The 14836-nt window shown below is 37.3% G+C and overlaps 1 protein-coding gene across 2 annotated transcripts in view; it reads right to left on the bottom strand.

Moving 5' to 3' along the window:
• The window catches only part of LOC124713704, a 78061-nt gene that overhangs the window by 52363 nt on the left and 10862 nt on the right, over positions 1-14836 (bottom strand). For both annotated transcript variants that reach the window (XM_047242967.1, XM_047242966.1), the window contains exon 2: positions 2351-2451. In XM_047242967.1, the coding sequence (XP_047098923.1) occupies positions 2351-2451 (101 nt within the window). The remainder of the gene's footprint in view (positions 1-2350; positions 2452-14836) is intronic.

Raw genomic sequence — 14836 nt, 5'->3', positions numbered from 1 at the left:
GAACCAGATCCAACTGGTAAAGCTTTCAGTATGTCATATGAGAAAAGTGCAAGCTGGGTTTCACATGACTGATATTTTTGGCACTGTGGAGGTCATTCTGTTAAAGATATCTCATTATGTTAGAGCTAAGAATACATCCTAAGATTCTGTAAAAAAACTCAGATTTCAAGGATATTGGACAGTAGTTTTGTGGATCACTTCTACTACCCTTCTTGTAGATGGGTGTGATCTGTGTTTTTCTCCAATAGCGGGCACGATATTTTGTACAAGGGATTTATGACAGATTATGGATAGAATATGGGCTAGTTCAGCCCCAAATCCATTATAGAATCTGACAAGGATTCCATCGCGCAGTGAAGCTTTGTTCAGTTTCAATGATTTCACCTGTTTCTCAAAACGACTGTCACTGATACTGATTTCACTTATCTTTTCAGTGGTTTGGGGATTAAATTGTGGCAATTCTTGTAAAGGAACATTTGAAAACTGAGTTAAAATTTACAGCTTTTGCTTTGCTATCCTCAATAACATTTCCTGTCTTGTTCATTTGGAGCTAGATACTAACTTTGGTGCCACTAACAGACTTTACATATGACCAGAATTTCTTTGGGTTCTGTGAAAGATCATTTGACAATATACTGCTAGAGCAGTCATTGAAAGCATCACACATTGCTCTCTTGACAGGCAAATGCCTTTCATTCAGCATCCCTCTATCTATAACCCTATGATTTGTTTTACACCTGTTATGCAGTAACTTCTGTTTCCATAGAAGTTTGTTTACAAAGACTGTATACTGAGAAGGTTCCCTCCCATTATGAACTGTTCTACTGGATACATATCTGTCCAGTGCATGGTCAATTATTCTTTTAATTTGAGCCAGAGTTTCTCTACATGCTAATGAACTGTGCTGAAAGTTTCAGGTTCCTCATTAAGATATAATACTACTGATTTTTTTTATCTAGTTTATTAAACATATGTATATGTTTCTGTTTGTTTTGAATGTCCTTTGTACTTTGGCAATCATTGTTGCCACAACTGCATAATGCTCACTGATACCAATTTCAATGTGGACATCCTCAGAGATATCAAGTGTATTTGTTGCCATTAGATCCAATATATTTCCATCATGAGTGAGGTTCCTAACTATCTTGTCTAGGTAGTTTTCAGAGAATGTACTAAAGTTTCACTGGATGCCTTATCATGCCCACCACAAAAAAACTGTAATTTTCCCAATTAATTGTTGTATGTTGTATGATTTAAGTCTCCCCAGTGATTACAGTATGACTGGGGAACTTATGGGTAGGTCAAATAAGGTTTTCTCTAATGTTTTCAGTTGCATCAAGAGATGTGTCTGGTGGGTGACAGATGGATCCAGTTATCAATTTACACCCACACTAAGTTTTGCCTGAACAATCTCACATACAGCTTCAATTTTTACCTCAGTGGATTTGAGCTTCCTGTCTCCTGTGACAAATACACCACATCCATTTCCCATTCACCTATCCTTTCCATATACACTTAAATTTCCCACAAAAATCTCACTGACATCAATTTTAGGTCTCAACCAGATTTCTGTACCTTGTATTATGTAAGCTTCACTGCTTTTCATGAGCGCTTCAAACTCTGGCACTTTGTTGTGTATACTTCGGTAGTTTACCATTAGGATTTTAACATTCATAGGGGATTCTCCACAAAGAGAGCTACATTTAGCTTAACAGATGAAATTCTGGCTATCAGAATTTCAGAATGTATCCTACAGGGATCTTTTGTAACCCTGCCAAGGCATTTGACTGTATAGATAATAACACATTGCTAAAAGAGTTTCCACACTATGGCATAAAAGATGAAACTTTGTCTTGGTTAGAATCTTATTTACATAACAGAAAACAAAGCATTGTCTTAATGGGGGCACATGAACAACAAACTCAGACTGGGGAAACACAAATGTTGAGTCCCTCAAGGCTCAGTCCTTGTGCCACTGATTTTCTTCATCTGTATTAGTAATACACCAAGTACAATTAATAAGAGAGTGAAAACAAAAACATTTATGTTTGTTGATAATACAAATATTCTGATCAAAGTATCCAACTCAACAATGCAGGATACAGTCCTGACAGGCATTACCCAAGTACACAAATGCTTCACAGCAAATAGATACAGATTTACATAACAACAAAAAATACTTCAAGTTATGGGAATGGATATTAACAATCAGGACATAAATGAAACCCACAAGGCATCCAAATGAACAATTAATAAAAATTATGTACATGAATAATTATATATAAACATTAGCATTTCCTCAAAATGAATAGATATACAGATTGAAGTCTGTAATAAGAGTTATATTTACTGTGAGAGGTGCAGTTAACTCAGAAGTATTATGATCCTCATCTGTTTCAGATGTGGGTGTAGTTCTTGTATCTTCTGTCTGACACGTTGCCAAGATCACGACTGAAATATGTAAAGACAAAGTATTACAGCTTTCTCTGTACACATTTTTTATTATAATTATTAATTTCATCTGTAATATGATCCTATAAAAACATGGATTTAATAAAAGCTGTGAGAAGAATAAAGATAGACACTCAACATGTATTGGAGGTGATGCATAGTGGATAAGCAAATAAGCACGAACATAACAGCTCAGCTTAGAAACCTATGTTCTTTTACAAAGCACACAGATATAAAAATGCACATTGATCTATACTGACCAGCATTGTGATAACAAGTTAGGCTACAGTGCTACACTTCCATTATGTGATGAGTGGTTGTCTTTGCTCCCTGTATTGGTTAATCTTTGATCCCTTACAGCTTTCACAAAAATTTTGATACATTGTTGGAAAAACCCTAATTAAGCTTCTCACATATCTATTGACAACTCAAGTGCCTTCACATAACCTTCCTTCTTCAAGGTAGATTACTAACATCTTTGTTTAGACACACAACATTAAGATTAATGAATAAGTAGGGAACTTTTTATCCCAGATAAGAGGTAATGCAGTATATGAACAAGTTGAATTTCATTTATAATTAGGGATATAAGATGTTTACTTGAAGTATACCCTAAATACACATCTGTATGTAGTCTACATCTGTTAGAGGATATCTCTTTATTGATAAATGCTCCACTGGTCAGTTCGACAATTATGCATTCTTAAACAGGTAATTGTCACATGTCAGCACACTGTATGTGTTCCACTACAGATTATGGGAGCTTCTAGAAACAATTCCACATATTTTGAGCACCATCTAGCTAGCCAATGTAACAAACAACCAAATGGTACACTTGTGGATGCCTACTTGTAGACTACTTGAAGCTACCAAATACTAGTCATTTATCACTTTTATTGCATCATATATGTAGCCAATGAACCTGCATAATTATATCTTTTATACAAAAATGAGAACATATGTAAAATCTAAGACAAATATCACTTCCATCTTTTTTCCCTTTTTTAAATAAGTGTAAGATAAGAGACAATAAAAATAAGGTTTATATCTTTCTACTGCATTTCATCAAAAGCTTATAAATGTCTCCATAGAAATGCATAATGCACAGAAGTAATATGTAGTATGAAAATGAACCAAAAATCTACTACATATCTTAGAAAGAAAACTTTTAATTTTTAATTCACTCATTCATGATATGGAACGCAATCAAAAAACTTAACAACTCTCAAAATGCAAGTGAAACACTGATTTTGAATCAATCTTTACAAAACGTAACAGATGGCAGGCACTATATTAAGAGTTGTTAACAGTTCAGAGTAATTACAAAAGTCTTTTGATCATTGCAGCCATTTTCATCTGCCTGCATTCCCAATATAATGGCAATTAAATCACCAGCTCATTAAACTCAAAAATTCAATCAGGAAGATTCGATTTCCAACCAATAAGCTGATGCAGAAGTACATGCAAGTTGACTGTACTGTAAACAAAATGAAGGAACAGAGTACAAAGATAAGAAAAAGGAAAAAGTATGGTAATATTATATAGGCAATAAGAGAATTAATACTCCATTAGACTATGAGAGACTTACTACATACAGAGAGCAACCAAACGCAGTCAATGAGTAGTAACAGTTAGGGGCAGATTCCATATACAATGGTAACAAGTACAGACAAACCACACAAGTAAATGAAATAAGAGGAATGTATAACAATAGTAGATGACACAAACATATTAGATGTGAATTTGTGTACTGTACTTTAAAGTTAATTATCCTTGCTTCTGCTCTTAATTTTTCTCTCTTCATCACAACCTATCTAACATAACATTTATCCACCAGTTCCATGAGAATGAATCTCAGCTATCAACAAAACTACAAAAAGGGTTATGAAACATGTTTTTGAGGTATTTTGTTGCTTATATTTATCTACATACATGAAAGCAAATGAAATTGATAACAAAATGTCACTATATTGTATTTTCTTAAATTTAATTACTAATAACAAAGTTAGTTCAATGTTTTGGTCATGAGTTAGTATTCTGAGACTACTTTATTCAGAGATTTTGGTAAAGGTAACTTTCAGTCCAAAAGAGCACCATTTTGGCCATGTGTTGTCAATTCATGAACTCTACTTAGGTCACTGTTTAATAATCTGACAATTCTTACACTGATGCTGCAATATACATAATCTCTTACCAAACACAAAACAGAGAAAAGAACTATATGTAGGTTGCATGTCTTTATCATTTAATAAAGCAGCATGCATGGCTTCTGCTGAAACTGAGGGTGGTTAGTGACACGCTTATCTTTTAGCAACAATGTTGAAAGTTTTTCTCCTAACAAAATATTTCAACTATGTTCATTGTAATCTAAGGTCTACTGCTGTCAGTTCCACTCATTAAAGTGAATTGAATTCAGAAAAAATTGTGTTTTTTGTGACACTTTGCACATATCATTTTAAGACATGTCATGAGACTGCTTTTGTGTACAAATCTTTCTCTAGAGAAACAACTAGAGGAATAGTGCACTTAAAATGGCTTCTGTCACTTTTCAAGGCATTAAAGAACACATGTACTTTCCACTGGCTATCAGTAGCAATAATTCTGACTTTTAGCTTGTGACTGGCATATTTTTATTGCTTGTTTTGCTACATTTGTGTTCCTGCATCAATAAATTTGTCTCACTATCATCATCATCTGTATATAAATGTTACAATATATTGTACTAGCGTGAAAATTAGTGGTATTAGCAGTTAACAATCTGTAATGTAATTTTCTGTAAATGATAAATGTCAGTATGTTTAAGAATAATCATGAAAATAGTTTGTAGTAATGGCTGTTTCTTTAATGTCAACATGATCAAGTCTATTTTATATTACATATGCACTCTTATGACTCAAGTGGGTGCTGAGAAAAATAAAATATTGTCACCTCACAACTGCAATTAGGTCCAAATTGAAAGCAGGGTCATCAGTGAAGTACAACATTTAGAACTGAAAGCATGTTTACTACAGACACAAATGTACAGAAGGAACAGAACTGTCTCCTGGATGGAGAATGCTGCTGTTTATTCAGACATCAAATATTCCAAAATACACGAACATTACAAACATAATAGACTTTTTAGAACATTCTGGAAACAGTAAATACTATTTAAATATTTGTTGGGGATCTGATTTGAATTGGCAACACACAAAACATCAGCCAATCCACCTCCTTGGCAGAGGTCCTAAGACATGCTTCTGTGGTGGTGCTCAACCTGGGGGTAAACTCGCTTGAATCCCAGTAATGGAGAAAATTTTCACTTCCAATATTTGGCTGGCAAGGGAAGAGGAGGTAGTGGTGTAAAGCTCCCGATCACCAAACTTTGTGTCAATGTCATACTTCTCCATATTGTCTCACGAAGTGAGGGCATGTGACACTGTTGATGGTGATCCATCCATCAGGTGGGGACGTTAAGCTTGATGGCCACCTTGGTGATATTTGCAAGAAGTAGGCTGTGTGCCAGCACAAGGTTTTAGCCTCTCCCTTCTTTCAACATCATCACCATCATCATCATCATAATTGTTATACAACACAAACATTACACTCCACACACAGTGAAAGAATGTTGGAAGGTGAGAGGAGGTGTTTGGTGCAGAGAGGGAAAGCAGGGGATATGAAATGGAAAATATAATAAAGTTCCAAGCAAAGTAAAGGCTCAATTATAGTTGGGAATCACATTGAAGAACGTTCATTTTCTTTTAAATTATCATTGACTAGAGAACAAAGAATACTGACTGCCTCCTGGATTGCTATTACCCTTCAACACAATAATAGGTTCTTTATTATTATTATTTTGAATGTGGTGGGTAGTAATTAGTAAATTAAGAGATGGTAGCTAAATAGAAGAAATCAAGTTCTCAGCAACAGATCTCAGAGGTAATATATTTGGAATTTCATCCAAACCCATAAGTTGTAATATGTATGACAGTTCTATGCTGTAACATTACAAAGAATGTTCTGGGACAGGAGAATTAGTTTTACACACATATGCAATCTGACGGCATCCACTCTATCTCAATAGAACAATATGTGTTCCCAGAATGACCAAACTGATGTGTGGCTGTCAAGATAGTGCCATCTTTCTAGACAATAAGCAGATTTTATATCTATTTATTTGGGCTACAATAAATTGCTCTTCACAGCTTGAGCTCAACTTGTAGATAATGTCTCACAGAATTAATTTCATTGCAACATTCACATATAAAACAAGTGACTGTTGATGAGGACTCCATCCAAATATCTTCCCTGAGAGGGATGTGAGCCTCCTAAGAAATGGTTTATCTGGCTGCCCATCAGTCAGGTTTAGCTGAGAATGAAATTGCAAAATTCCACAATATTATAAATGCTACAAGGTGTAAAACTTTGCTTCCGCCATTTTTCCCCATCATTTGAGGCTTTAATGAAACAAATTGGTTAGCCATGTATCTATCAAAGTATTTTCCATCGCTGGCCACTACTTTCTCCCATCTTTTGGGCAGTGTACGAGCCTCCCTTCAAAAAAATTGTTCACCTTTTGAAGCGATCCACGAATTGATCCAATATGTGACTTCTTCATGAGATTGGAAGTGTTGGTCAGCCAAGCCATGCGCCATTGATCTATAGAGGTGATAGTCAGAAGGATCAGTGTCTGGATAACAAGGTGGGTGGGATGGTACTTCCCATTTTAATGTTTCCAAGTATGTTTTGATCTCTTTTGCAATGTGGGGTTGAGCGTTGTCATGCTGCAAAATCACTTTATTGTGCCTCTCGCCGTATTGCGGCCATTTGTCTTTTAATGCTCTGCTCAAACACATTAATTGCATTCAGTAATGAGCACCTGTGATTGTTTAATTTGGTTTTAACACCTCATAGTACACTATGCTGAGCTGGTCCCACCAAATGTAGAGCATGATCTTGGAGCCATGAATATTTGGTTTGGCTGTCAACGTGGAAGCATGGCTGGGATATCACCATGATTTTTTGCGTTTAGGGTTATTGTAATGAACCCATTTTTCGTCCCCAGTCACAATGTGATGCAGAAATCACTTCAGTTTTTGCCTCTGAAGCAACTGTTCATAAACACACAAACACCGTTCAACGTCTCTTGGTTTCAGCTCACACAGAAACCAAGTTCCTTCTTTCTGAATCATGACCATAGGCTTGAGATGTTTTGAAATGGCTTGCTGTGTCACTCCCACAAATCATGCCAATTCTTCTTCAGTTTGACGCGAGTTTTCACTCAGCAACGTCTCCAATTCTGCATCTTCAAAATCATTCTCTCTTCCACCACTATGCCAGTCTATGACATTAAAGTCACCGTTCTTGAAGCATTGAAACCACTCACGACACGTTCATTTACTAATAGCGTCCTTACCATACATACTTCAGAACATTAAATGAGACTCAGCCACTGTTTCCTTCATTATGAAACAAAACAGTAACACCTCCCGCAAATCATGAGAATTAGGCTCATAAACTGACATTTTCAATCAAGAACAACACAAGTTGACTAATTTTTGAATGCGGTTATGTTAACTGAGACCTTTGGAGAAAAGAGAACCACTTGTATGAATATGAAGAGCTCAGATGGAAACCCAGTTCTAAGCAAAGAAGGGAAAGCAGAAAGGTGGAAGGATTATATAGAGGGTCTATACAAGGGCGATGTACTTGAGGACAATATTATGGAAATGGAAGAGCATGTAAGTGAAGATGAAATGGGAGATATGATACTGCGTGAAGAATTTGACAGAGCACTGAAAGACCTGAGTCGAAACAAGGCCCTGGGAGTAGACAACATTCCATTAGAACTACTGACAGCCCTGGGAGAGCCAGTCCTGACAAAACTGTATCATCTGGTGAGCAAGATGTATGAGACAGGCGAAATACCCTCAGACTTAAAGAAGAATATAATAATTCCAATCCCAAAGAAAGCAGGTGTTGACAGATGTGTAAATTACCAAACTATCAGTTTAATAAGCCACAGCTGCAAAATACTAACACGAATTCTTTACAGACGAATGGAAAAACTAGTAGAAGCCGACCTCAGGGAAGATCAGTTTGGATTCCGTAGAAATATTGGAAGACGTGAGGCAATACTGACTTTACGACTTATCTTAGAAGCTAGATTAAGGAAAGGCAAACCTACATTTCTTGCATTTGTAGATTTAGAGAAACCTTTTGACAATGTTGAGTGGAATACTCTCTTTCAAATTCTGAAGGTGGCAGGGGTCAAATACAGGGAGCGAAAGGCTATTTACAATTTGTACAGAAACCAGATGGCAGTTATAAGAGTCGAGGGACATGAAAGGGAAGCAGTGGTTGGGAAGGGAGTGAGACAGGGTTGTAGCCTGTCCGGGATGTTATTCAATCTGTATACTGAGTAAGCAGTGAAGGAAACAAAAGAAAAATTCGGAGTAGGTATTAAAATCCGTGGAGAAGAAATAAAAACTTTGAGGTTCACCAATGACATTGTAATTCTGTCAGAGACAGCAAAGGACTTGGAAGAGCAGTTGAATGAAATGGATAGTGATTTGAAAGGAGGATATAAGATGAACATCAACAAAAACTAAACGAGGATAATGGAATGTAGTCAAATTAAATTGGGTGATGCTGAGGGAATTAGATTAGGAAATGAGACACTTAAAGTAGTAAAGGAGTTTTGCTATTTGGGGAGCAAAATAACTGATGATGGTCGAAGCAGAGAGGATATAAAATGCAGACTGGCAATGGCAAGGAAAGCGTTTCTGAAGAAGAGAAATTTGTTAACATCGAGTATAGATTTAAGTGTCAGGAAGTTGTTTCTGAAAGTATTTGTATGGAGTGTAGCCATGTACGGAAGTGAAACATGGACGATAAATATTTTGCACAAGAAGAGAACAGAAGCTTTCGAAATGTGGTGCTACAGAAGAATGCTGAAGATTAGATGGGTAGATCACATAACTAATGAGGAGGTATTGAATAGGACTGGGGAGAAGAGAAGTTTGTGGCAAAATTTGACTAGAAGAAGGGATTGGTTGGTAGGACATGTTCTAAGGCATCAAGGGATCACCAATTTAGTATTGGAGGGCAGCATGGAGGGTAAAACTTGTAGAGGGAGACCAAGAGATGAATACACTAAGCAGGTTCAAAAGGATGTAGGTTGCAGTAGGTACTGGGAGATGAAGCTTGCACAGGGTAGAGTAGCATGGAGAGATGCATCAAACCAGTCTCGGGACTGAAGACCACAACAACAACAACAACAACATGTTAACTGAGGTCCAAGCTAACTGCCTGATATCTTCGAGCTGTTTCTTTCAACCGCTACTTACCGTTGTCGCCACCTATTGGCAAACGGCGGAAGCAAAGTTGCACACCTTGTAATTCCATTACACAATTCTGAAAAGAGCTGCAGAATGGACAACGGAAAGATCTTCTTTATCAAGGACACAAAGTAGATGAGAAATTTAATTCTTTTCAGAAACGTTATACTTGAGCATCTTACTCATGAAGACCTAATATGGGAAAATGAGGAGTTGTTACAGAACACAGGTTCACAAATATTGAAACAAGTAGATGTTGCAGTGGTCACATATAGAAGCGTGTGCTCGTGAATTCAATTAAAAAATGGTTCACTTTTAATTGTAACTGTATACGGATCCTTACCATGAAATTTTGAACTGTTTATGAGGTGTATGGACTTACTAATATGCTGTGTAGCAGACAGCAGCAAGCAGGTAACAGTTTGTGGTGATTTCAGTGTAAAAATTCTGATAGAAATAAATTATCTGGAAATATGATTTGGGTCCTACTCTTTGCTCTGGAAATCTAATTTTCCAACACAGGTGGATAAAGACACTAGAACCCTAACTGATAATGTTTTCTTTGATGAAGCTCAAAGCCAGAAAGTAACGATTTACCCAGTAACAAATGCTCTCTCTGACCATAATGTGCAGTTAGGATACTCAAGATAGTGCTTTACAGTACAGATACTCCTCAGTGTAAATCAGTTATAGTAATTAATGACTCCAGCACAAGTGCTTTTAAGAATAGTTTATATGAGATGACATGGACCAAAATTTATGAACCAAATAAAAAACAAGCTCCTCATCCAGACAGTGAGGGCCCAAGGAAAGTCTACCAGATGCTGCGTCATCTGCCACCTTGCACTGTCATGCAGGTGAGGTATGGAGATACATGTGATCAGCATACTGCTCTCCTGGCCATTTTGAGCCTCTGCTACTGAGCCAAGTAGATCCTCAATTGGCATAATGATGCTGACCACATTCTGTACGAGTCCTCCCACCAGGAAAAAATCATTGGTAGTACCAGGAATTGAATCCTGATCCTCTGCGTAGCAGCCATCTACGCTGACTAGTCAGCTATGGAGGTGGACTTATGACATAAGTTCTCATGTAAAATTTTACTTATTCCCTTACAAACCAATATCATTATCTGAAAATAGCTGGCCAAGTAAGCAAATAAAAAAAGGACATTAAATAGCTGTGTAAATGATCACAGATCACTAGAAGGATTAAAATATCTTGTGAAAGAAAAAGAGAAAAATATCTATTGACAAGAACAATAAAAAATCCTGCAGTTGTTGTACACTACAAAAACTGTGCATAATTACCAAGAAAAGTTATTAAAAATCAAGGAACATGCACATCACATCAGAAATCAGTAACTTTGGCAACAGGTTTAAGTCTATATGGAATGTAGTAAAATGAGAGACTGGACAACAGACTACAGAACAGGATAATGTAATTATTGATTTAAATGGAAGGGCTATAAATGATCAGTCAAAGGCAGCAGATATGTTTAATAATAATTTCTTACATGTTGTAGAAAATACAGGAACAAACAGTTCAAGAAAAAACTCTAAGCAGTATTTTGAAAAAGTAACCCACATCAATTTCAGTTATATGAATATCTCACCAAATTCTTCTTCTGAATGAAATGACATAATTTCAGAGACTTCACTAGCTTCATACAAATATGATTTTATGTATATAGATTGTAGCAGCACATGAAAATTTGTACGAAAACCTGGGACCAAACCTGGGTCTCCTGCTTACTAGGCAGGTGCATCAGCCATTAAGCCGCCTTGGCACAGTGGTTCACACAACTGCATGGATTACCCTGGCATGCCTCCCTCCTTGCTCCCAATTCGAGTATAATGACTTTTCTGGAGACTAGAAATCTACTCTGTAGGAATCAGCATGGGTTTCGAAAAAGACGGTCATGTGAAACCCAGCTCGCGCTATTCGTCCACGAGACTCAGAGGGCCATAGACACGGGTTCACAGGTAGATGCCGTGTTTCTTGACTTCCGCAAGGCGTTCGATACAGTTCCCCACAGTCGTTTAATGAACAAAGTAAGAGCATATGGACTATCAGACCAATTGTGTGATTGGATTGAGGAGTTCCTAGATAACAGGACGCAGCATGTTATTCTCAATGGAGAGAAGTCTTCCGAAGTAAGAGTGATTTCAGGTGTGCCGCAGGGGAGTGTCATAGGACCGTTGCTATTCACAATATACATAAATGACCTGGTGGATGACATCGGAAGTTCACTGAGGCTTTTTGCAGATGATGCTGTGGTGTACCGAGAGGTTGTAACAATGGAAAATTGTATTGAAATGCAGGAGGATCTGCAGCGAATTGACGCATGGTGCAGGGAATGGCAATTGAATCTCAATGTAGACAAGTGTAATGTGCTGCGAATATACAGAAAGATAGATCCTTTATCATTTAGCTACAAAATAGCAGGTCAGCAACTGGAAGCAGTTAATACCATAAATTATCTGGGAGTACGCATTAGGAGTGATTTAAAATGGAATGATCATATAATGTTGATCGTCGGTAAAGCAGATGCCAGACTGAGATTCATTGGAAGAATCCTAAGGAAATGCAATCCGAAAACAAAGGAAGTAGGTTACAGTACGCTTGTTCGCCCACTGCTTGAATACTGCTCAGCAGTGTGGGATCCGTACCAGATAGGGTTGATAGAAGAGATAGAGAAGATCCAACGGAGAGCAGCGCGCTTCGTTACAGGATCATTTAGTAATCGCGAAAGCGTTACGGAGATGATAGATAAACTCCAGTGGAAGACTCTGCAGGAGAGACGCTCAGTAGCTCGGTACGGGCTTTTATTGAAGTTTCGAGAACATACCTTCACCGAAGAGTCAAGCTGTATATTGCTCCCTCCTACGTATATCTCGCGAAGAGACCATGAGGATAAAACCAGAGAGATTAGAGCCCACACAGAGGCATACCGACAGTCCTTCTTTCCACGAACAATACGAGACTGGAATAGAAGGGAGAACCGATAGAGGTACTGAAGGTACCCTCCGCCACACACCGTCAGGTGGCTTGCGGAGTATGGACGTAGATGTAGATGTAGATGCCACCCCAGTCTACTTTAAATCCACCTTACACACTGTTCATGAAACTGGAGCCAAGAAAGTGATCTCTAAATGTAGACCCATCTTCTTCCTTTCTGTAGTTCTCAAAAACATTTGAGATGATAGCTTACAAAAAAATTTTGAACAACTTTCTTCAAATGACATTTCAACAAAAGTTCAGTTTGGTTTCTGTAATGGCTTCTCAATGGGGAAACCAATATATAATTGATGAATTCTTCTCGGGTTATCAGCCGAGTGGTGGCGTCATCTTGTTGCAACGTTTCGTACCCATCATCTTCTGGCAAAGTCAGAAGATGATGCCTACGAAACTCATTGAAATGTTACGACAAGACGGTGCCACCACTTGGCTGATAACCCAAGAAGAATTCATCAGTGGAATACACCAAGAAAGACTGCAATCGCATATACCAATATATGATGTCATGAACACAGTTCTGGTGGAACAACACAAGGAAAGTAACTCTGTCAGTATCTACTGTGATCTTGCCAAAGCTTCTTATTGAACAAACAATAAAATTCGCTAAGAAAACTATGGTGTGTGTATAACAAAGGGTCAAGTTAAAAAAAAAAATTAAAAAAAAGAAATATGTTGTCATTGTTGTCTTCCAAATACTGGTTTGCTACTCTATCCTATGCAAGCCTCATTATCTCTGAGTAACTACTGCAACCTACATCCTTCTGAATCTGCTTAGTATATTCATCTCTTCGGCTCCCTCTACAATTTTTACCCTCCACACTTTCCTCCAATACTAAATTGGTGATCTCTTGATGCCTCAGAATGTGTCCCATCAACCAATCCCTTCTTCTAGTCAAGTTGTGCCACAAATTCTTCTTCTCCCCAATTCTGTTCAGTATCTTCTCATTAGTTATGCAATCTACCGGTCTAATATTCAGCGTTCTTCTGTAGCACTACATTTCAAAATCTGTTCTCTTCTTCTCTAAACTGTTTATCCACGTTTCACTTCCACACTTCTTACAGATACTTTCAGAAAAGACTTTGTGACACTTAAATCTATATTCATTGTTATCAAATTTCCCTTCTTCAGAAATGCTTTTCTTGCCATTGTCAGCCTACATTTTATATCCTGTTTACTATGACCATCATCAGTTAGTTTGCTGCCCACATAACAAAACTCATCTACTTCTTTAAGTGTCTTATTTCCTAATCTAATTCCCTCATGGTCACCTGATTTAATTCTGCTACATTCCATTAACCTTTTTTTTTTTTTTTTTAAAATATTCATCTTATACCCTCCCTTCAAGATACTGTCCCTTCTCTTAAAACTGCTCTTCCAAGTCCTTTGCTGTCTCTGACAGAATAACTGTGTCATTGGCAAACCTCAAGGCTTTTATTTCTTCTCCCTGGATTTTAATTCCTACCCCAATTTTTTTTCTTTTGTTTTGTTTACTGCTTGCTCAGTATACATGTTGATTAACATTGGTGATTGGCTACAACCCTGTCTCACTCCCTTCCCAACTACTGATCCCCTTTCATGCCCCTCGACTCTTATGAGTGCCATTTGGTTTCAGTACAAATTATAAATAGCCTTTCACTCCCTGTACTGTACCCATGCCACCTTCAGAACCTGTAAGTGAGTATTCCAGTCAACATTGTCAAACACTTTCTCTATGTCTACAAATGCTATAAATGTAGGTTTGTCTTTCCTTAACCTCTCTTCTAAGATAGGTCATAGGTTCATTAGAAGATGCTAGGCTGTTAATGGAAGAGGCCATACCTATGCAATTTGATACAATTGAAATCTCACCCACTTCTCCCTCTGAAATTAGGAAAATAATAAACTTGCTTAAAAGCAAAAACTCACATGGAATTGATGGCATTTCCAGCAAAATACTAAAAGCTTGTTCTCAACAGATAAGTGAGATTCTCAGCCACCTGTGTAATAGCTCTCTGGAACAGGGCATTTTCCCTGATAGACTGAAATATGCTATTATTATACCTTT

The sequence above is a fragment of the Schistocerca piceifrons genome, chromosome 1 (assembly GCF_021461385.2).
Source record: "Schistocerca piceifrons isolate TAMUIC-IGC-003096 chromosome 1, iqSchPice1.1, whole genome shotgun sequence".
Taxonomy (NCBI): domain Eukaryota; kingdom Metazoa; phylum Arthropoda; class Insecta; order Orthoptera; family Acrididae; genus Schistocerca; species Schistocerca piceifrons.
The sequence above is the reverse complement of the archived record's forward strand: the minus strand, read 5'-3'. Positions and strand labels throughout refer to the sequence as shown.